The sequence below is a fragment of the Bradysia coprophila genome, unplaced genomic scaffold (assembly GCF_014529535.1).
Source record: "Bradysia coprophila strain Holo2 unplaced genomic scaffold, BU_Bcop_v1 contig_232, whole genome shotgun sequence".
Lineage (NCBI taxonomy): Eukaryota > Metazoa > Arthropoda > Insecta > Diptera > Sciaridae > Bradysia > Bradysia coprophila.
The window spans coordinates 13,772,743-13,795,670 of record NW_023503493.1 but is presented as its reverse complement, the minus strand read 5'-3'; the positions used below and the strand labels follow the sequence as shown (position 1 = coordinate 13,795,670).

The window sequence follows — 22,928 nt, the reverse complement described above, 5'->3', positions numbered from 1 at the left end:
TTAGTCACCAAGAAATACAGATACGCAGAATCTGCTATTATTGAATGATATCATTCCTTCTCTGTTATCTAAATTTGTTCCTGTTTTCCCATAAAAAAAAATCGCAGCAAGAATTTGACATAAAATCTTATTTTATTTAGCTAAAAATTTTGGTTTATAAAAAATTTTATAAAATTTAAAAATGTTTTGTTGTTAAAAAAATTATCATTTTCTCTTTGTCTAAAAATAGTTCGATTATAATACGTAAATTTTGGAAATTCTTTAGTCTTTTTGTACCTTATAAAATTAATAATTGTTTACTGAATTGAGTTTGAATTGTTTCCTAATTGGAACGTTAAAAATATGCTTTAAATTCGTGAGTTTAATTCAAAAATGTGATTAAAAATAGGCTTGTTAACGCAGGGACTATTTTGAGAAATCAATTTACTTGTTCTTTTGTGAATTTCGCATGTGTTTTTAAATGGAGAAATCAGAATTCCGTGTGGGTATCAAATTTCTAAAAAAAAAATCTTCTCAAATTTAACAGAACTAACAGAATGTTCTCAGTTCTTTCCCAAAAAAGTCTCAAATTTCTCAAAAACAGTCGCTGGTCAACAGTGATTATTGAAAATAAATGTTGACTTAAATATATCGAAATGTCCAATGCATCTATTTTACCAGTTGGCTGTCTACCCGATTTATTTTATTGAACCGAATTCTTTCTACGACGAAAGCTTGAGCTGCAGCAGGGACGTCTACGTTAACAAGTATTATTACAAATGACTTGACGCTTCAAACGTTTTACAACTAATGACCATAAGAAATTCCAACGCTTCTAATAGCCTAATGCATAGGTCCTTGCGTTAAATGAAATCAGATCACTTGACTTTCACATAATATTTTCGACGAAACCAGGGCGCTCGTGAAGAATTTGTAACTTGATAGCTGTCACCTTAAAAGTTACGAATCGTATAGACTGTTGTGATCAGACCGAGGAAATTGAAGACCATAACTGGTATGAATTATATTCCCTTCTCTCTCATAACACTCTATGGACCACTCTCAACATTGATTCTTTTAACTTTTCGAGACACTGAGATTTTTTGTGAAGCTTTTCTTGAAGCTGACCTTCTAGTACAACGTCCTAACCTTAGACACCCACTGCAGCTCATTGTTTCGATAAAAAATAGTCGAAATAGAGAGCCTAAAAATTGTGTACGATCTGTGAAAAGAGTTTACATTGTAAAGGGAGCTATTTCTGGGCAGGATTTTCAAAGATAAATTAGAGAAAACATTTTTCCGTTATGGTCAGTGTAGAAACTTTCACAGCTTACAGATTTGTAATTTTGTTGCTTTTTAATGTTTGTGATCTGATTGTTTTGTTTCTTTTGAGATTTGTTCCGATATTGCATCTATGAAACTAAAGCGAAATAAATTTCGAATTTCTTTTGTACTTGTTGATATAGGCCAGTCTTGCAAAACGAACCAATTTAAAGCCTACGACACTAAAAGTTCAATATATCACACTTGCACTGATCGAAGTAAAGTATTAAAAAAAACTTATAAAATAGAAAATTTAACTTAAAATCTAAAAAATACCACACATGGCCTTTTTGGCTCCACAATCTCATAATTTTCTTTCTTTTTTTATCACTTCAGTAGGAAACAAAAAAATTCTTTCATTTCTGTCGCCAAAAAAATTTGATTATTTTTTTGGGTATATTTTTATATGTAGCAATCAACTACCTCAATATTGCCTCTGTAGCTGAGATTTGCTCGAACCGGTTTCCACATTTTTTTCTATAACAAAGAAACAACAAAAAAATCTTTTTTTAATTTTCTATCTCCTTTCTGTAAATGGTTAATCAATCAGTGATCTAGTAGAGGCCATCAGCGATTTAGAAGAGGCATTAGAGTGTCATATATTAAATAATAAAAAAAAACAGAGCGAAAAACCGCATTAGTTTCACAAAACAAATCCATGCATAAAGTATTATATGAGTGTGTTCCATCGAGAAGGAGTCTTTGTCCCATCATTGTTACAATCCGGGAATCGACAGCAAAACTAACTAAAAAATAACCAAAAATAATAATATTTCTTTAACGATTGTGATACTGTACGAGTATCAAGTGAATATTGGCAGTGCTACCACTTGTACATTATCTTTAGTCTAATTTCTCAAATTTGCAAAAATCGCAACATTTTCCTCTTCGATTAGATAGTCAGCCTCTAAGTTTTCAATAACTTTTCAAAATTCTAGGAATTTTCAAGAATTATACTTTACTCAATGGGCTTAAATAGCAAAATGATTCGACACTTCTAACTCCAATTAAAGCTGGTTAGGATTACCTGGATCTGATCTGAAAATGTGCGAACCTCTTTTCATCTGACCTCAAGTCTGAGTGTACGAATTAGGGTACTCGGACATTAGTATCCAAATCAGGCCTGTAATTTCAACTGAAAGTTTCGGTTGGAAACAGGTTCAGGTCAGGTTCTTTTTCTGATATTACTTGACCTGACCTGATCTTTTGAACTTTTTGAAGAACATTTATGACAATCGAGCTGCCCTGGATCAGCTGGAATCCAAACAGGATAGAACAGATACTTTAAATATTATCAGAAGATGAAGATTTTTGTTCGACGTGCATGGACTGCGGTTCAGAACCGCAAACTGCGAGGCATTTTGTTTGCACCTGAAGAGTGGCTAAGTTGGAGTGGCTATCCTCGTGGCAGATGTTTAATCAAACCCGAAAAGGATGGATGATCGAGCCGTGGACAGTATGTCCAATGAAGATGACGTGAGTGTAATAAATTTCATTCTTTTTCGAGTTAGCTGAATGAAACTTAGCTCAGCGATATCTCGATTTACTTTAAGGAAATGTTTGCAAATGTATTGTTGATGTATAAGGCTCGATTTCCACTTACCAAAGAAGAGCTCCGTGTGAGAGACAAAATTGATTTTTTTATACATTTTTGCTTTGTCTACTTAACAGCTGGCTCTCACAGGCAGTACTTTTTGTTGAGTACACTTAATCCTCTGAATAAGTTTAAAATGATAATCGAGGAGAGAGAGAGAGATCAACCAATTGTTCTAAAATGAATTTTCATTCAACCTAACCCAGTTCCCACTCAATAATTGCGTTAATTTGGCTATATTCTTTTCCTAGTCAATCAAAAAATAAATTTAAAAAAATCCGTCCACAGAACACTGCCGTAAAAAGCACACACACACCAGTCACTTCTGTTACAATTAATCTGGAATTTACTTCAAACTTTTGTAACTCCCTCTCCTACCACCGGGAGTCTTCACAAAAACGAAAGCGCAAAAATAAAAACTCGGAAATTAGTTCTCTCACAGAAAAATCTACGAAAAGTAAATCAATTTGCTACTAAACCGTTGTTGTGTTGCTCAGAAAATTCGGTACCGACACAACACACGCACCAGCCCGATTATAATTCAACGGTGCCAGTTGTGTCCATTCGTTCGTTTCGGGATCGTATTGTTCGACATTTTTCAAATATTGATTTCCGTCGTAACCACCGACCGCTATCAAACAACCTCCGAGCAATGCAATGCCTATAGCATCTCTGCCAATGCTCAGCGATGTAATCTACGAAAAAAAAACGAATGAGAAATCACTTTTGGATATTGGAATAATTTCTAAGTCCATTACCAGCGTCCAAGCATCCGTACCAGGATCGTACCGTTCCACAGTTTCCGTTCGACAAACTGATGGGTTGCTCGCAGGTGTATCGTGTCCACCTAACGCATACAAATAGCCATTAGCCACACCGACACCAACGCCACCGCGTCGCTTGTTCATTGGAGCTCTTAGTGTCCATTTGTTAGTATGCGGATCGTAAGCTTCCACTGAGCGATGACAAACACTACCGTCTCGACCGCCAACCACGTACAATCGACCGTTCATTACGGCTACACCGGCTGTTGATCTCATGGAAGACATTGACGCCACATAGCTCCATGTTCTTGCAATTGGATCGAATCTGAAAGACGATGTTAGTTCATGGCGACGCAGTGTTCAGAACAAAATGAGAATTGTTTTCACCTTTCCACTGTGTTCAAATAACTCCATCCATCGTGTCCACCGACAGCATATAATGGACCCTCTAAAATCGCTACTCCTAAACCATGTCGATGCGTTCCCATTGGACCCAAACTGCTCCACAGCATTGTGTTCAAATCTAGACTGTCAACCTACACAAATGTGAGCAAATTTAAATAAAAAATTCTTTCCGTCGCGCAACGGTCTCAGTTTCTAGAATCTCACCGAATTCATTGTTTTCAGTCCATCTCGACCACCGACAATAATTAGTTTATCCTCCATGACTGCAACACCAAATTGTAAACGACGACCAGTCATGTTTTTCAGCAAGGTCCATTTATCCAGCCGCGGACAGTAACTTTCAATGCTAATTGCTCCTGTTGTGTTGATGCCACGGATATATTAGTTTCCGTAGAGACTTTCATACATCGAAATAGTTACCTTTGTGTGCATCCATACCGCCTACAGCCAATAATCGACCCATTGTCGACTTTCTCGGCCTCGTTCGATGAGTGGTTGTCATTTGAGATCTACGTTCGGGCAATAAATGCCACTTCAAAGCCTCCATCACCAATTGCTGACATTCTGTCGAACCGCACAATGTTTCCACATGGTCTGCGATAAAGACCGGTGCTAGCAATGGTAATCTAATTAGTGACAATAAATCGGACACATCTTTCTCCCGATTGGCCGCATCATGTTGAACCCATTCCATCAAGGAGTAGAACACTTCCTCTTCGCTCGTTACATTCAGATCGTCGCTTTTCAACAGATTGGCGAGTTGTTCGGAGCTGAGTTGGAAAAATTCTTGATTCTTACACACCTGTAGGTGGAAGAAGGTGTTCGTCTCAGTTAGTACATTGATCGGTTTGTATTGCTGCATAAACTTACCTGCATAAAGTGGTGATTTGTGTAGGCACTAGCTAATTTGAGTAAAGTGTTGCAGCTCTGCTGTTCGGCAAATAAGGCAAAACCAAGGCAGTTCGACGGATGAAGTTGCTTAGCTGGAAGTAAAGTCCTCGTTAGGCCTTTGACTAGAAACGATTTGTTTTATAAAAAAAAATACCAAGAAAACTACAGCAAGCTGTCACTACAGCCGTTAATTGCAACAAGCAAGCTGTAGCCAATAGTGTCTCGACTGTATCTTCCCGAAGTTCAATCGATCCTGTGTAGCTAGTGAAATATTTAAAAGATTTTAAAGACTCAAGATATCGCTTGCAGAATTTATTCTAGTCTTTCACTCACCAATACTGTACCAGCGACTGAAGAGCATCGCCGTGGACGTCTCCTAAAGGGGTATTGAAATGGAATAAATTTTTAGCGAATGGGAACAGAGAACGGTAAAAAGTCAAATTCATCTCGTTTACCCAAAGTTACTTCATGCTGTTGGGCCTCTCGCAAAGAACCGGTAAACATGGCAGAGAAATATGCACTAGATGCGCTGAGCACTGATATAATGCGTTTTATTAGCAACATGTAAGAGAATTGTTTATTATTCCACAATTGTATATTTACCTAGTCGATGAGCAGATACTCTGAAAATAGAATTAAATCCGTTAGCGTATCAATGAATAAAAACAGTTGAACAATGGCAATGGGGTCGGATAGAGTGCAGTGACGATATGTTTTAAAGAACATCAACATAAACCCAATTATTATTTGATCGAATCCAAAACACTAAGCATAGTATTGTAGAAAATAATAGAGTACTAGTTCACGACAGTGTAACAATACTACACTGTAATCAAGTCACATTTTTTCACTAAAAATGATCCGGAATTCAACAAAAAGTAAAAAAATAATTTTGGTCAATAAATGGTCGACACTTGGCCGATAAATGAATAAACCATTCACAAATTACGCCCGAAAGGGCGAGCGAGTCTGACGAAAGCGTACACTTCAAAAATTTCGTAGATTTATCCATAAAACTTAGCGTACGCAGGAAAGGTCCGTGTGCCGCTGATTCCATTGTACTTTTTTCCTCTTTTGAAAAGAAAGTAAAGGATGGAATGGAATATTGCTACAAAAGTACACGTCAGTACACGCTCAGTGTACGACGATTCCACTAAGTAAAGTACGTAAATGACGACTCTAACTAGAAACTACTCTGTATGACATTGATAGTACTTTATTACTATGCTAGGTGTGTTGCAAAATCATCTATTGTTAGTTTAGGGAGGATAAATGTTTGTGGATCACATCAAAGTGAGCATATAGAATGGTAGTGGACCAAAATCAATCCATCTACTGCTATGAACCTTAGCATAATGGCCTTGAGTTCCATATGGCAGCTGGATTAAGTTTAATTTTTCTTTCCTCATTTATTAACGTTTTAATGAAGTTGGTTAACCAATTTGTGACGTCGAAAGAAGAACATTTGCTCGCCATTATTTCCAATATCCATTTAAATCCAACCGAAACCAGATGAACAGTTTAATTGCTGTTCTGTCCGATAAAATTTACTACAGAAAATTTAGCATTTTGCTGTTACGAACCCATCGTATGCTAAAAAGCAAAATGTAAAAGTTAAATCGACAAGAAATCGTTTCTTTGCACTCTGAACCGAATAAATCAAATTCATTGGAATCAATAAAGTTTATTGAAATTATGAATAAAACGAAAATAAACCTGGAACATTTGTGCATTCATGAAGTGGTATACTAACACCACGATTTCAGTAAAATTGGTGTCAATTGAAATCGTTTCGTTGCTCATTTTATGGATTGAAACTTTTGCGAACCAGACGGAATATTCGTTATTCCTGAATCCGAGTCGATTTGAATTTGTTGGAGTTCATAGAACGAGATGGCAGATGAAGCCAGTTAATCAATAAAACTCTAGAAGGCTTCCCTCGACGAATAGAGGATTTATATTTTCGAAATTCAGTCCCGGTCGCTCATCTCGTATCCATTTTGAAATGATTGAACTTCAAGGGGGTGTTATTAGATTAAATTATAGTTTTTCGAGGCTCTTTCTTAAGAAACAGAGACCCCATCAATGATCCTTTGGTCCCTACTCGTAGGCCTTACTGCTACAATCAATTAAGTTTCGTGGTTGTCAATAAGGAGTCATTAATACGATCTCCATCATCCGGCAGTTCATAATACCCGAAAGTACTGAATATGAGGTTGAGATGAACGAATGGAGCCCAAATTTTGGTAATTATTGTCGCGACTTTCTACTTGATTTTTCTACAAATTTGAAGTTTTAAAGAAGACACTTCCGGTTTCTAAATCTATCACTTGTTGAGACATTGAGATATTGTTGGCCGTTCTACTCGCAAAGAAAGTTTTTACTTCTTTCTGTTAACCAGGCCTGATGTTCCAGTCAACGTAAATTTTCCTAATTTTACGTTGCTAACACACAAAGGAGGATGTTAACTACAACAAATTCAGTCAAACTGCAATTAAAAGCAGAAATTTTGCAGACAAGAGACAGATGTTATAATGCAACGTCACATTTGTCCAGTGCCAATGTTCTCTCCTTTTTTCACAGAGAAACATCTCGTTTTCGTTAGTTTCTGCAGGCTTATAGATCTGCAAACAAAGTGAATGCAATTCTAATTATAGACACTGTTCTACACCCATCAAAACGGAACGTCTACATTATTCAAATTGTGGTAGACTGGAAGTGCATGGATGCGGAGAAACAAAATGCACAGAACACAATTAGAATATTGTGAGTTCAAGTTCAATCAACTCAACGAACACCATATTCTCTTTATGACCGAGAGTCAGAAATGAAAGCAGAATCATCCATTCTATCAACCGTTTAGACGCGACGACAATTTTTTTTTTCATTCGAACCTTGAGACTTTGTACAAATTCAAATGAATTTCAGTCAAAAGACTTCGACATCGCAATTTGAATGTTTCCTGCATGTGTACAGTTATTACGCATCGTAAAACACATTCTCTTTTCGATACTGTGTGATGTGGTATTAAATCTCGCATAAGCACAAAGTGAAACCGATTGCACTGAAGTGGCTTTGTTATTCAAATGCCAAAAATAGCTCCCGCATCATTATTGAAATTCAAGTTCTTTGTCCTCCGCGTGTGCCTTTGCGCGTTCGACCCAACCGTTTATTTTGAAGGATCAATCGAATAAAAACTATCTCAATTTACGATCGTGTAAAATGACCACCCAAATCTATTCAAATTGCGGAAATAATTTACCTTTTTCCATTTATTCCGGCTATCAATGTAACGTCACACAGTTGATCGTTCTCGAGATAATTTTGCATTTTGCGTAGAAGAATCTCGGCATGATCTCGACTTTTAAAGTATTCATCTGATTGTTGACTGCCCGCTGATGTAATGCTCACAAGACTGTAGTCTCGCGGTAACGAATCATCGGTCAACAAGCTGATTCGATCGTGACTGGGACTGCCTTTGCATGAAGACAAAGAAGACATATTGAATGTCCTTATGGTAAGGTTTTCCGTAACTAATTTTTTATCGAAAGCCACAAATTTTTTGGTTTTATTTTATATTGAACACAATATACTATCTCCCGTCGTCGCCACGAATGATTGGGAGTTATTATATTATCGAAATGCACACAAAATTTATCGTTTTCAATTATTATTTATACGACACGACAAACATGTTAATTTACTCGCGTCTGAATTGTATCTGGATCAATTGAGTTTACGTTTCACAAAAACTGTAGTTTTGTTTTGTTTTTTCCATTATTTACTTTCTCTCCACATCCTACTTTTCTTTATTTACTTTTCATTCTAAACACAAAAGTATTAGGGGTGAATCGGAAACATAGGCGGTTCCGAATACTTGGTAGAAACACATACATTTTCTGACCCGAAGTGTGACAAACTGTGATATACCTCTACTTAACAATGTCGAGAGAATGTCGTGGGTATGTTGACTTTCGACTAGAGCGGATTATCCATTTTTCCCGCGAAATTACAAAAGGTAACGTTTCAGTGAGGTTTCATTACCTATCACAAACTCAGTTTTTATGTTGTGCTACAAGTTACAAGAAGATCTGTAAAAAATATTTTTTCCAAGTTGACGTTTTACACAATCTGTAATGAGCAAGGTTCTGAAAGAACAGGTTAAGACACTCACGAAGGTGGGTGACACACAAACTTTGGAAAATAGATACTTTTTGTAGAACACACTCATAACAGATTGTTTGAAATGTCAACTTGAAGAAAAACATTTCAAACAATCTGTAATGAGTGTGTTCAACAAAAAGCATCTATTTGTCAAAATTTGTGTGTCACCGCCTTCGTGATCAACTCAGAAGTGTCCTATTCTTTCGGAACCTTGGTAATACAAAACCAACGCACTTCAAGCAAAAAGTATCAAAGTCGACAGCTGCCAAACAGAGGACCGTTTTGTATGAAACGGTTTTTTACAGTGTTTTACAGTTGTGAGACAAACTGTCAACTTGACAGTGTCAAGTTTCAGTACCCTATTTAAGAGTACCAGCCATGCTTGAAGTGTCTTGGTTTAACAGAACATGTCTAAATTGTAAAAAATTGTATGCCACAGCCTTCGTGATCAACTCAGTAGTGTCTTAAACTGCTCTTTCAGAACCTTGTTTATGACTCGCCGGAATAATAGTTATTTATGTAACAAGAATCGACTTCGCTTCGGGTTGACAATCGACATCCAGAGCGATAAAATACCAGCATCCGATTCATACAACGTTTGGCAAAGCAATGTGATCTATTTCGATTCTCGGTTGGCATAAAACATGATGTGGTACACGAGTTGTAACGAAATTTTTTCAGCACGAGACACAATTTTCCATACTTGTTCCTGCCGGTCATTATCCAGAGATCATTGTTAATTTTGTTGTTGCTGTCGAAACCATACGATAAGAATCGTTGCATTCTCGAATTTTCACTTTTTTCTGTTCAAAAAATTTCGTATTTGGTGTTGGAAGTTTGCTGCACTCTCTAAAATAATCTTGATTTTTCCAAGGCTAACTTTGGGGAGTTTACAGCCTTGGACATTTTCACCCCCTTATCCAAACAATAGGAAAATTCTCTGCATAATTCTTTGTTTTGTCGCCAAATGTACACAGTTTGTCGAAGAACCATCTCTCTGACGCATAATTTAGTAACTTGTCAAATCAAAAAACGACAACACGCATATTTAGGTGTAGGAATTTTTCCGAAGAATTTTACTAACAATTTGAAATCAGACGTAAATAATGGATAAAGTATCTTTTGCGACGAAATATCGAAATTGTGACTCTCGTTGCCATTTAGTTAATTTCGCATTGAACGGATTCGGCAACCGTTGAATGGATTGTTAATTGTACAAAAACGTAAGTTCGTTAAAGGACATTACTTTCACAACAATTCATTCAACTCCTTTTTTGTGTGCTTTTCAAGTTTGATTCGTCTTTTTGTTTGTATACGATGAATCGAATCGTCATGAATTGATACATTCGACTTTTCTTTCAATTCAATTTTTTTAAGTCATTCGGAAAATCATGTTGAACACTTCATTTTGCAAAGTTAAATTTTCCCATTGCATTAAAAATTCAAAAATCAGTTGAATTAAGTGCCGACAATGGATCACTGATTCGATTATTTTATTATAAATTTTCGATCGAAAGCTTTGTGTAATCTTCATGTCATATCAACTGAATTGTAACTCGTTTTTCCGTCTTTCTAGGTGCTGGTGCTTTCCCACCACTCACAACAATTACGATGTAAGATAAAGTTATAATTTGAAGTGATTACATGAACGCAATTTTATGGAAATGCCTGAAATGCGTAGTTTTCAGTCAGTGGAACAAAATGTGAATCTTAAATAATGTTAACTGTTTCCAGCGAATGTATCAAGTAATAAAGTAGATTTGTACATAAATTATATTTGCCAATTCAAGGACCATTTACGCACTAGGATAATACATCAACTTGTGGTAAGTACTCTGTGATTTACTATAGGTACAATGTGGTAGACATTGCTCAATTGATTCACATTTGATTTGTCTCTGACTAGCAGAATACATTTACTTTGAATACATGGCTTATACATTATTCTAATTTAACGTGATTTGCATATACCATCGCGATGCATTTTAAATTTTATTCCCAGTTCCCACGCAACATTCATGAATGCAAATTCAATGTTCAATTATCGTCACATTTTCATGCCATCAAAGTGATTGAATGATTGATTGATTGAAAAAACTGCACTTACTTTCGGTCGACAGTTTTTTTTAATTTTAAATTCGAAATTTGAGAGCTTGGATGAATTGTCCCAGTGATTAACTGAATTAACTGAATTAAATCGAGAAAATCCAGAAAACGTTTCTTAAAGATGTGGGGACTGTACCAAACCGTATCAGATATTTCTCACGTCCGGTCAGTGCTCATTTTTCTGAATTTTAATTCTGAAAATTCCGAAAGAAAATCTGAATTTTCTTTGTGGAAATTTTCCGAATTTTCAATTTTTTTAGAAATAAAGTCCTTAAAAGTAAGCCCTGCCTCAGGCTAAGGTCTTGTTCCTAGCTTTACTTTCTAATAGTTTCGGCTACTCCATTTCGTCTATCAGGTAACCCTGTCTCTATTTCCAAATGAACTGTTAACGACTGTAATGGATTATCACAGCAGCAGTACTATATGTGATTGAATTGAATCATTTCACCGTATATTTTGTCGCTGACTGATAACGTTTCGTTGATAAAGTCAATTCTCATTCAGTTAGTAGTCAATCGAGCGGTCTTACAACGAAATGTCGAACGAAATAAGGAATTCCGTGGTTGATTTGATTGGAAACACCCCATTGGTGGCCTTAGATCGATTACATGCCGGACCTGGGCGAATACTCGTCAAATGCGAGTTTTTAAATCCAGGTGCAAGTATGAAAGATCGTGCATCGTTGTCAATGATATTGGCAGCAAGGAAATCGGGTGAACTTCAACCTGGTGGATATGTAGTTGAAATGACCAGTGGGAATCAAGGTTCTGGACTGGCTCTAGTTTGTGCTCGCCTTGGCCACCCATTAACTGTGACAATGAGTAAGGGTAACAGTTCTCAACGAGCGGTGATGATGAAGGGACTTGGAGCAAGTGTGGAACTGGTGGATCAGGTGGATGGAAAACCAGGTAACGTAACAAACAAAGATATTCAAGCTGCCATTAGAAGAGCCGAAGAAATTGCTATCGCCACTGGGGGCTTCCTCGTCGACCAATTCAACAACGACAACAATTACATGGCCCATAAAATGACAACCGGTCCTGAAATATGGAGACAGACAGGTGGTCGAATTGATGCATTTTTAACGTGTGTAGGAACGGGCGGAACATTTCGTGGAACGTCTGAATATTTGAAGGGAGAAAATCCGAAAATTAAATGCATTGCCGTTGAGCCGCAGGGAGCTGAACCACTAAAGGGCGATAAAATTGTTAAACCGACGCATATTCTTCAAGGATCTGGTTATGGGATTATTCCTCCAATATTCGATATGGATATTCTCGACGGCACCATAAGTGTGTCTGATGAAGAAGCAATAGAGTATCGGACACTGTTGGGAAGCAAAGAAGGACTTTATGTTGGCTTTACATCAGCTGCTAACGTTGCTGCTGCGGTGAAATTACTTAGATCTGGGAGAATTGGAAATGATGCGTGGGTCGTTACCGTTCTTCATGACAGCGGGCTGAAATATGGAAATTAATTTTTTTAAATAAATTCGTTTGAGTAAAACAACATTTTTGATCGAATGACAACCATTTTCAATGGAAAATGAACAACGAGTGGAAGTCTACATCGCATGACCCATTTATTTATTGTAACGCCTATTTATGATGTTAGCTTCGTCACCTTAGCTTCCTAGTGGACGTCTTCTTAAACTTTATAATCGAAAATAGTAAACGAAAATTTTAGTCGCACACCTATTCCGGTTAGCTTTCCGTTTTTAATTGTGGATTTGAAAGGGAATGAACAATAAAATATCGACGAGTGTGCCAGAAAACTGTTATCAGTACTGTTACGAGCCCTGAAAGAGAAACACGAATGACGAATGGAACAGCTCTGTGCGTGACAGAGTAAAACTAGTGGCTCACAATAGAAATAAAGTGGGACTCGTAACCGGTGCCATTGCCCTAATAGTAATTCATTCATTCAATCTTGCCGAATTAAACTTTTTCACCATTTAATCGTGCCACTGATAACATTTTATTGATAAAGCCAATTTGAAGTTAATTTTCTTTCAATCTGTTGTCAATCGAGCAGCTTAGTTACGCAGCTGTTGTTGTGAAATAAAATGACGAACGAAGTAAAGAATTCCGTGGTTGATTTGATTGGAAACACCCCATTGGTGGCACTAGATCGTTTGTATCCCGGGCCTGGTCGAATACTCGTCAAATGCGAGTTCTTAAATCCAGGTGCAAGTATGAAAGATCGTACGTCGCTGGCAATGATATTGGCAGCAAGGAAATCGGGTGAACTTCAGCCCGGTGGACATGTAGTTGAAATGACCAGTGGCAATCAAGGTTCTGGACTGGCTCTAGTTTGTGCTCGCCTTGGCCACCCATTAACTGTGACAATGAGTAAGGGTAACAGTTCTCAACGAGCGGTGATGATGAAGGGACTTGGAGCAAGTGTGGAACTGGTGGATCAGGTGGATGGAAAACCAGGTAACGTGACAAACGAAGATATTCAAGCTGCAATTAGAAGAGCTGAAGAAATTGCTATCGAAACTGGTGGTTTTCTCGTTGACCAATTCAACAACGACAACAATTACATGGCTCACAAAATGACAACCGGTCCCGAAATATGGAGACAGACGGGTGGACGAATTGATGCATTTTTAACGTGCGTGGGAACGGGAGGTACATTTCGTGGAACGTCCGATTATTTGAAGGGAAGAAATCCGAAAATTAAATGCATTGCCGTTGAACCGCAAGGAGCTGAACCACTAAAGGGCGATAAAACAGTTAAACCTTTGCATCTTCTTCAAGGATCCGGCTTAGGGATTGTGCCTCCGATATTCGATATGGATTTTCTCGACGACACCATAAGCGTGTCGGATGAAGAGGCAATAGAGTATCGGGCACTGTTGGGAAGCAAAGAAGGACTTTATGTTGGCTTTACATCAGCAGCTAACGTTGCTGCGGCGGTTAAATTACTTGGATCTGGGAGAATGGGAAGTGATGCGTGGGTTGTAACCGTACTTCATGACAGCGGGCTGAAATATGGAAATTAGATTAAAACAATTTTTATTAATAAATTTCTGTGAACGAAAAAGTTTTTTTTAACGAATGACAACAACTTTTCCTTCGTTTGCCGCTTCGATAATTCGTTTTAATTAGATTGCAATTCCACATTTTTATATGAAAAAACGTGCACCGAGTTCAGGCGGAACTAATAGTATGTGTGGTGAGGTAACACACAATATGACTTTGGTCTCTCTATACAGACTGTTTGTCATCGACTTTAGTTGCGATTTACCAGCAGAACAGATGGTTACGGCTTAGTAAAAGTGACCAAGTCAATCAATCTAATCGATATTCAATGAGACTCTCGCTGTTGTACATGTAAAGTACGCTTGGTTAGTCTAACGAAATTCAATTTTCTGATTCTAGTTGACAAGATCTACCAATCGCAGCTGCTACTAAAATGGCTGGTGCTACTTCAAAGACAGACCCATGCACAACAGCAACAAACACCACCACCACCGATGTGAATGAAAATGATTTTCAAAATACTTCCCGCGTCGGTCGACGGAATGCATTACCTGATATATTAAATGATGATGGGACGACAACACCTGCAGATCTACCCGAAAAACTAAGTGCATTAACCACTAACGATCCGAGTGAGTGTTCTAAGAGTGTATCAAAATCTGATGCAAAAGTGAGCACAGCATCGACACCACATAAGTGAATCGTAGATGCAACGATGTAAGACGTCGTTTTAGGAAGAAGAGAAATGAGAAAAGTGGCTTGATATTATACAGGAACAGGAAAGATGTACCTAATTTATACATTTGAGTATGCAACCGAATTATATAGTCAAATGGTTGATTTTATTTGAATGAAAAAAATAAACCAGAGCAAAAACAAACTGATAAGAAAGTGAGTGCAAATTTATCGGTTATACCAATAACACCATTTTATTGATTATATATGTATCGTAGAGCTAACAGACGGAACAGTAAATTTAATTTTCACAAATTTACACAAAAACAGAAAATATATTTTTGGTAAAGTTTTTTGATTCTCCTTGGACATGGGCCAATCAACGAAATTAATTAATTGAAAACGAAATTTCGTTTTTTGTCAATTTGTTTACATGTTTCGGACTATAAATGTTTGGAATGATAATTTCTGGTTGTTGTAAATATGAATGTGCTGAAAATTAAACTGTTGTGGAAAAATGAGTGGAAAATGAAATTAAAATTGAATGTCGCAGTTAATCGGCAGGAACTTCAATTACGTCCTATATTGAGTAGAGTGATTCCACGCGAACAAGCCGTGTTAGTTATTAGTTTAATTACCAAAAAACCGTTCATGGTACAAAACGAGGGTCAGATGAAGGTAAAAAAACAACTAAGAAAAAATCCTCAGAAAACCTCTTGAAACTTTATAAAAAACCAAAAAATTATTTGATCCTCAAAATCGTGGAAAATTCCCGAAAAGTTCGTTTAAATGGAAAAAAATTTAAAAACTAAATCCTTAAAAAGGTCAAGGTCAAGGTCGGTACCAAATGACGTTTTCCTTTCATAAAAATTCACTGAAACGAACTTTGATTGGCAAAGCGAATTTTCACGGCCATGGAATATTGTCGGGCTTATGAGCTACTGTCAGGGTAACTATTTGTGAGAAATTTAATAAGTTCTTGACAAATTTGAGAAATTTGTCCATTTTATCAATTTGGCAAAGTTTTGAAAAACGAAATTTACTTTTGACAATTTAAAAAAAAATATTTGAGAAACCGATTCCTCTACACTAAACATTCCTCGCAAATCACCTTGAAACATCTGGGAAATTTTAGATTATTCTGTCTGACATAATTGGTTTTCTTTCGCATACGAAAAAGGAAAATGAGAATGAGACATTAGTTGTAGGGAATGACATAATATTTAACAGAGTCAAATTAATGATAATTACTGAAGTACAACCTGGCCATAAAATAATTTTTTTATCACCACAATAACTCACAAAAATAAAACAGGGAAATTGACTCAAAATATACAAGGGCGTCCATCGGTACGGGAAAAAATTTAGTTTTTAGAAAATTTATTTAAAGTTGAAACTTGACAATTTTTTGTTGAATTGAACGTAATATACTCCAAAACACCCGTAATAGTTACTTATGAAAGACATATTTATGGTGATTAATATTGCACAATAGATCACTAATGTAATTCGTAACAGGTAGACCTAGATAAATCTAGATAATAATTTAAGGCAACACTAAGAGTACACAAATTGGGTTGGCTAAGGACTTCCACGGAAAGACGTAGACAGAAAAGTGATTTTTCTGCTAATCGCTTTGATCTCATAAAATCGCTAACGAAAACTCACAAAAAGTTTAAAGATTCTGCTTCGTCTTGTTTGTTTTCACATCGCTACCGTTGCGTAATTTAGTGAGAGATATTTGAACGCTTAACAACATTGTAGGCTCTTCCTCTACAAGAAGAAAATAGAAAGCTCTAGAAAAGCAACAAACTAGCAATAATCTGTAATCTCCTATCAACACTTCGTTTCTGTAAAAGGAATCCTGATCTCAAACTTATTTATTTTTCCTTTCAAGCGGAACATCAAATTCGGACAGACGTACAAAGTAAAAACATCTTCCATGTGAAAGGTCTTCTCAATCCGAATTGAGTCTTGTCTTGGCTTCGATATTTGTAACGTTGCGTCGGTAATTTTTTTCCGTGATTATGTTAGTTCACTTACCTTGTGTTGCCATAATGCCAAACTGTCTAATTTTTAGGGAATTTCAATTCTCACTCAATGTTTTAGGAGCAGAAAAACTGGCACATAACTTAGTCAAATGTTAAATGTTAAACGTATGTGCCACCACAAAATGTAACCGGCTTAGCAATTAACGTATCTGAGGATCTCAATTCTACCTCTCAATCTTATTAAATTTAGGATCACTCCTGCAAGATCAACGGTTTTACTCTACGAATCTAATAAATGAGTTTTAGCTAGGCCAGCATAGAAACGACTCAACAGATCCAAGTTATAATAACCAACATAATACACTGCACAAACCAACTGTAATATTTGATTAAGAAAATTATTTTAACTCAAAAACGTTACTTCACGGAGGCGAAACTTTACCTCACGTTTTTGAGTAATAGCACACATTACTTACCAATGGTGAAAATGAAGAAAATGGTACTCGTTGTGTGTTTACCGACCTCGGCTACGCCTCACACAAAAAGAACAATTTTCATCATTTGCTCCATTGGTAAGTAATGTGTGCTATTGTTGCCTCCACGTTACAGTAAAACATTAAATCTCATTAGTGATTAACAACCTGGAACGTACACGTACTAGTCAATTCTATTCTATTCAATTAACGTATACTAACATTCAATATGGGTAAGAAAACCCAATGAAAGTCAACGCAAGGTGTGGTCGAATGTTAAACTTTGTATGGAGCGGAGGACATAGCGATTTCATGTAAAGAAACTCACCTCTCATGAAAGATGAGTTTGATTATATGAAATCGCTATGTCCTTCGGTTTGTATGAATAGACTATACCTGGTTTATACTTTCATTGAGAAAACCCTTATAGTTTTGTATACTCGTTGTGTTGATGTTCTTTTAGTTTAAATTAATTGTAATTGTAACATAATATGGGAAACATTTCATTCCTTTATGTGATTCAAAGTTAGATTGAACATGAGATGGTTGTCTTTCGATATATAATGCCTAGTAAGTAACTGTACAATAAATGTTAAACTGAAAAAATTGTAAAGTAGAAAAACTGTAACAATTTTTAGATAATCAAAAATAAACTCAATTTTATGATGTAATGTGATGTGAAGTTGGAGTTTTTCTTTTGGGAGTAGATCATTACACAAGCTGAAACGTCCTACGAGTTTTTCTCATCAAACAATTTCTATCCATTAGCTCCGAAATGTCTGAACTTTGTAACTTTAAACTAATTCTTACAACAGAAGTGACCTGAGATACGGAAATTTGTTTTGTCCTGAACTAAAAATTTTCACCTGAAGGCAATTTTAAAATAATTTTTGATGTAACAGAATTTGTGTCGGCTGATGTCCTCTGCCAAAAAGACGACGATTAAAAATTTCCAAGTCAACCTGATAACGAGCCTGATAACTATCACATCATATCAGATGAAAATGTGCTGACCATCTAATATTTGCAGGCTAACTTGACCCAATGTTAAGCATTTGGCACCATGCATTAAGAGTCATTAATTCGCCAATTCGTCAGCTAAATTTTCAATTTTTGAAACAAGCTATCTCCGATATTATTGAGTTATAGCTCATTCGATTGGTCGTTCAATTCTAGCGAATGGGTGTCTGCCATTTTTTACAAAAAAAAAAGTTTGGGTGTAATGTGTGTACATGTCATATAATGTCAAGGGTTGGTGAAAACACATTTTTAGCAATATCTTGAGGAAGGAGCAACCCAAAAAGTTAAAACTTTGTAGGATTGTTGGCCTATCCACGGCCGACAGTTTGAGCCCACTCTGACGTCTGCACCACCCATGGCAAGCCATCGATCAAAGTATGGTCAACTTTCAAAGAGTGCTGTATCTCTGCAACATCATTGTTCTGAGGGGCCAACCACATATTATGGTCCACATAACCACCATAACATACCAAAATTTGACCTCAGAAGTTGTGTGCTGCAGGATTCGCGGACCATTTGAAAAAAAGTTGACCTTTACGGCTGGAATAAAAGAGTAAATTTGAACCAAATTCTCGTCCAAAATAGTTTTTTATAAGTAACGTGTCTGGGGGACATTTCTAGCCCATAACCGATCGATTCCGAGGTATCCTTTCTGAAAAGACACATTTTTCTTTATATTTTGCTCTTAGTCGGGAAGCCTCTTTGTAGGGACATGGTGTAGAGATGCAGAGTGAACATAGTATATCTTTAAAACATTGCTAGGCATCCCAGAACTACAAACATGCTGTACCTGTTGCAATTTAACAAATTGAAGAGGTTTTGCGATCATGTACATATCGAATATTTCACCTACGGCGTAGTATAGATCGGTCAAGAACTCTTAAAAGAGTAGAAAGTTACGCAAGTCCTTGTGTATACTTGCAAAACAACTGATATCGTTGTAGGTGACGCTTTCTGTGCTTTCTGTAAGTGGTTCAGACGAGGGGAAATTTGCTCCGAAAAGTCATGGTACGAGACACAGAGAAGTCAATATACAAGTACATGTAAAATCCAAAGTTCTTTCAGAACCTTGGTAAAATCAAGGTCAAAGCTCCATACAAAGTCACAAAGTTATGGTGCAGCGTTTTTCAAAGTAGTTTCCCCCTGGGGTTAAGATATTTTATCGTCTAGTTTTTATCACTTAGATTTGTAATATTTGCCCATGTTGAAGATTTTTCCCGAACAAAGAGGCAGCACAGATTTTCGGCTCAACAAAATTCTTTGAACTGTTACAGACGACATACCGTTCATCCAAGTTTTTTCAACGAAATTATACAAAATCTTGTACTTCATGATTGTACTATGTATTTTGCTGCATAACAATGAAGATAAAGACATGAATAGTCGAACCAGAATGCGTTCATGATACAGTAGACGGTTAGTAAAGCTGAAAACAGCTGAATCAGACCTGTGTCTAAACTTCACTGACGATCCCTGTAAATCAACCGATTGGCCTTACCTATTTTATACTCTTTTTACACAAGCAAATTTATCGAGATTCAGAGCTCATCGACTTTATTTATTTATTTATGAAAATATGATGTAGGCTTTGATTCACTTTGCGAAAGAGTAGTCTAACTTTAAACACTGGCGCTCCAGCGACCATTTGCATGTAAACCGTTTCGAATACGGTTCGCGGCTGCTCGGGTGCGTTTCGCAAAAGAAAGCGACATCTGTCAATTCGGTGTGCAATCGTCTGTCACCGTTTGTCACAAAACGATACTCCACACAAGAATTTAACTGATGTAATATGTTACGTACAAAGTAAATTGAATATTGTACCAATTCTATTCGATTAAAGCCACTTTATTCGACAAGTAATATATCATTGCATTCCAGCAACCAATATCAGTTGCAACTGAAGTGCATCGCGATAATTCATATTATTTATGTCCTCTTACATAGGACATTTTGCACGACACAAATACGAATCGAATCTGTCATTGCCAAAGAAAATATAGAGAAAAAGAAATTCGTTCATCGGTTGTTGGTTTCTCTCGTTTTATTTTTTGCAAAAACTAAAAATGGCACGTTCAGGTAGTCCGGGATTCGGTAACGGTTACGAGGAAGATCCAATTTTCCAAAAAAGTCACTACACCCAAGATATAAGCGAACAAATGCGTGTACCGAAACGAATTCGCGCAACTGGAGAATATTACGATGATTTGGATCATTTTCCCTACAGCAATGGTGGTTCGAACCATTACAATTATCAAGACAAAATCGACATGACCGTTCCGGACAGGATAGTCGTCATGGGACAGGATCAACATTTAGGTAAAATCCATTTCGACCAAGTTACCACAATCAATTGTGTCATCGCACTCCATATTCAATTGAAGGCACCCGATCAGCGCCCCGCGAAATTGTGCTAGACAATTCCATTCTACCTCCCGATCCATCGCATGTGCGTGTTTCAACACCACCACGAGTAATTACATTGTCGGAACATCATTTTCCCTCAGCTTCAGATGAGCCACAGTACAGTCCAGTAGATGAAATGAAACGCGATCATGAGGTACAATCTCCATCATCCGACGATCATAGACTGAGACTTGCTAAGCCGAGATTCAACAACGACTTTTTGAATCAAAGGTGCGTATACGATTGGTATGTTTATAGGAGGCATAACGCATTAGCCATTCACGTCGGCTATCTCGCCTTATCGAAATGGTTGTAAAATCGCGGAATTAAGTGGCGACTGATTTCATGAAATTTTTCGCGGAGAATTGTAATGCCAGGAAGCTTTACAGCTTACACACTGTGTCTAAGACGATTAAATTTTTTTTTCACGATTTTGACTTTGCAAACAGAGAAAAGCTTCTAATGTCCCCTTCACTACTTTCCTATTCCTCAAACGGTTGTCCAAATGCAGCCAATTGAATTGCCTGTCTAAATTACCTATTACTTCAATTTCAGCCGAGAAGCAACACCCCCACTTGGTCCCAGTGGCGAACAGCTGTCGCCATCCGAAGAAGTGATGCACCTTCGACGACAAGTCGCCAAATTGAACAGACGTGTACTGGCCGTTGAAGTGGATAACATTCAGCGACAGCAAAGGGAGAAAATAGTTTACTGCATAGGATTGGCATACTTTCTGATGAAAGCCATCGTTTGGCTGAATAGAAACTGAAATATTCGTGTGTCTGATTTTTAACTTATGTAACCGCATTAGTCTTCTATCCGTATGGCAGAATGGTTATTTAAAGTGGAATATTATTAAAGGAAACACAACATTTAGAAGCAATTCAAAAGTCGTCTTTTGCTTGCCAATGATTTGTCGCCGTTAGCAATGAGTTGCGAAGTTGAATGAAAGCATACCGAATTAGGAATATCAAAAATTCGATTTCATTTCAATTGAAACTGATATGTCATTTAACACCCGGAATCCGAAATCATTTGAATTTTTTGTATCGTTTTTAAGTATATCTCCCGATGTGAGTGTTTACAATTTCAATGGAATATTCACACCCACATTCCGGTGTTTATTAACTATGTACCGGAAAAGGGTTGATTGGTGGGACAAAACCAGTTTTTTAAGCAACATTTTTTTAAAGAATTTGAATTGCTTGAAGTATACTGTGAGGCGTTAAAATCCGCCGTACAACAAGTTGCAAGTTTGCTCAACAACGATGACAAATTTCAATATTTTCATTGTTGTGTTTTGAGGAACTCTGGTTGAATTCAAATGGTCTACTTTCTTCGTTAAGTGCAATTCCTTAATTCCTCCTTACGAGAAAATCATTTGCTCGCCTTCTACCTATTAGGTTCTGAAAGAACAGGTTAAGGCACCGATCTGAGTTGATCACAAAAACAGTGGCATCTAGTGGCATCACAACGGACTTTCCTGTGTTCTAAACTTTTTTTTGGGAAATTTTCCACTGAACCGTTAAAATTTGGATGACGGACGGCTGTATTCGTTTGCAAATGTTTGAATATTAGAAAATCCTTGGAAATATGTAAAAATGTAAAAATAAAATCCTTAACAACCGATGGAAATCCTTGAAAGTCCAGCGAAGAAAATCCTCTTAAAATTGTTTTCTTTTTTAAAAATCCTCAATGAAATTTACAAATTTCCGTTCCTCGTTCATATGCGACTTAACCTGTTATTTCAGTACCTAGCTACTTACAATTTCTAAAAATACGGGAATATTAGTTTCGTTCGTTCGTTTTAATTCAAATCAATTTTGTTTCATTATATTCAAAGTAATTTGTTCTGTAAATGATGACAAAATGTGGGGAAGTCCACTAAATACGTCCGTAAAAATCGAAAACTTCAGAACAAAAATAAAAAAAAGAATCTTCTGTTTGTGTTTCTCTAAGCCGAAAACACACGGGCAATTTTGCGTTGATGGAAACGACAATTATGCTGTGTTTTCCATTGTAATTCATCGATATTCACCACAGGCTTAACGACCGTTTTCCATTGGAATATCGAATTACAATGAAAAACGCAGCATAATTGTCGTTTCCATCAACGCAAAATTGCTCGTGTGTTTTCCCGCCTAATGTTCACG

At 36.8% G+C, this 22,928-nt stretch overlaps 5 protein-coding genes across 7 annotated transcripts in view; 4 read left to right on the top strand and 1 right to left on the bottom strand.

Moving 5' to 3' along the window:
- Window positions 1-22,928, top strand: part of LOC119077216 (odorant receptor 43a-like) — a 456,342-nt gene that overhangs the window by 416,071 nt on the left and 17,343 nt on the right. The window lies entirely within an intron of this gene.
- The window catches only part of LOC119076842 (putative odorant receptor 71a), a 439,431-nt gene that overhangs the window by 414,824 nt on the left and 1,679 nt on the right, over window positions 1-22,928 (top strand). The gene's annotated exons all lie outside the window — the stretch shown is intronic.
- Window positions 1,081-8,831, bottom strand: LOC119076825 (kelch-like protein 5). 2 transcript variants are annotated; one of them, XM_037183823.1, is made up of 13 exons: window positions 8,219-8,831; window positions 5,560-5,579; window positions 5,412-5,492; window positions 5,290-5,332; window positions 5,111-5,217; window positions 4,936-5,048; window positions 4,486-4,867; window positions 4,270-4,421; window positions 4,048-4,196; window positions 3,655-3,985; window positions 3,376-3,591; window positions 1,726-1,779; window positions 1,081-1,655 (listed from the first exon to the last, which is right to left on the bottom strand). In XM_037183823.1, the coding sequence occupies exons 1-13, from the start codon at window positions 8,455-8,457 to the stop codon at window positions 1,635-1,637; spliced, it is 1,908 nt and encodes a 635-aa protein (XP_037039718.1). In that variant the 5' UTR covers window positions 8,458-8,831; the 3' UTR covers window positions 1,081-1,634. The 2 variants fall into 2 exon arrangements, with proteins under 2 accessions (XP_037039718.1, XP_037039716.1); XM_037183821.1 differs by having other exon boundaries at window positions 1,081-1,779.
- Window positions 13,227-14,240, top strand: LOC119076859 (putative inactive cysteine synthase 2). The gene has a single exon (XM_037183864.1). The coding sequence runs from the start codon at window positions 13,292-13,294 to the stop codon at window positions 14,231-14,233; it is 942 nt and encodes a 313-aa protein (XP_037039759.1). The 5' UTR covers window positions 13,227-13,291; the 3' UTR covers window positions 14,234-14,240.
- On the top strand, window positions 20,101-21,665 carry LOC119076866 (transport and Golgi organization protein 11). Of its 2 annotated transcripts, XM_037183874.1 has the most exons (4): window positions 20,101-20,228; window positions 20,317-20,688; window positions 20,754-21,006; window positions 21,331-21,665. In XM_037183874.1, exons 2-4 carry the CDS (start codon window positions 20,436-20,438, stop codon window positions 21,542-21,544), a joined length of 720 nt encoding a protein of 239 aa, XP_037039769.1. In that variant the 5' UTR covers window positions 20,101-20,228; window positions 20,317-20,435; the 3' UTR covers window positions 21,545-21,665. The 2 variants fall into 2 exon arrangements, with proteins under 2 accessions (XP_037039769.1, XP_037039768.1); XM_037183873.1 differs by having other exon boundaries at window positions 20,110-20,688.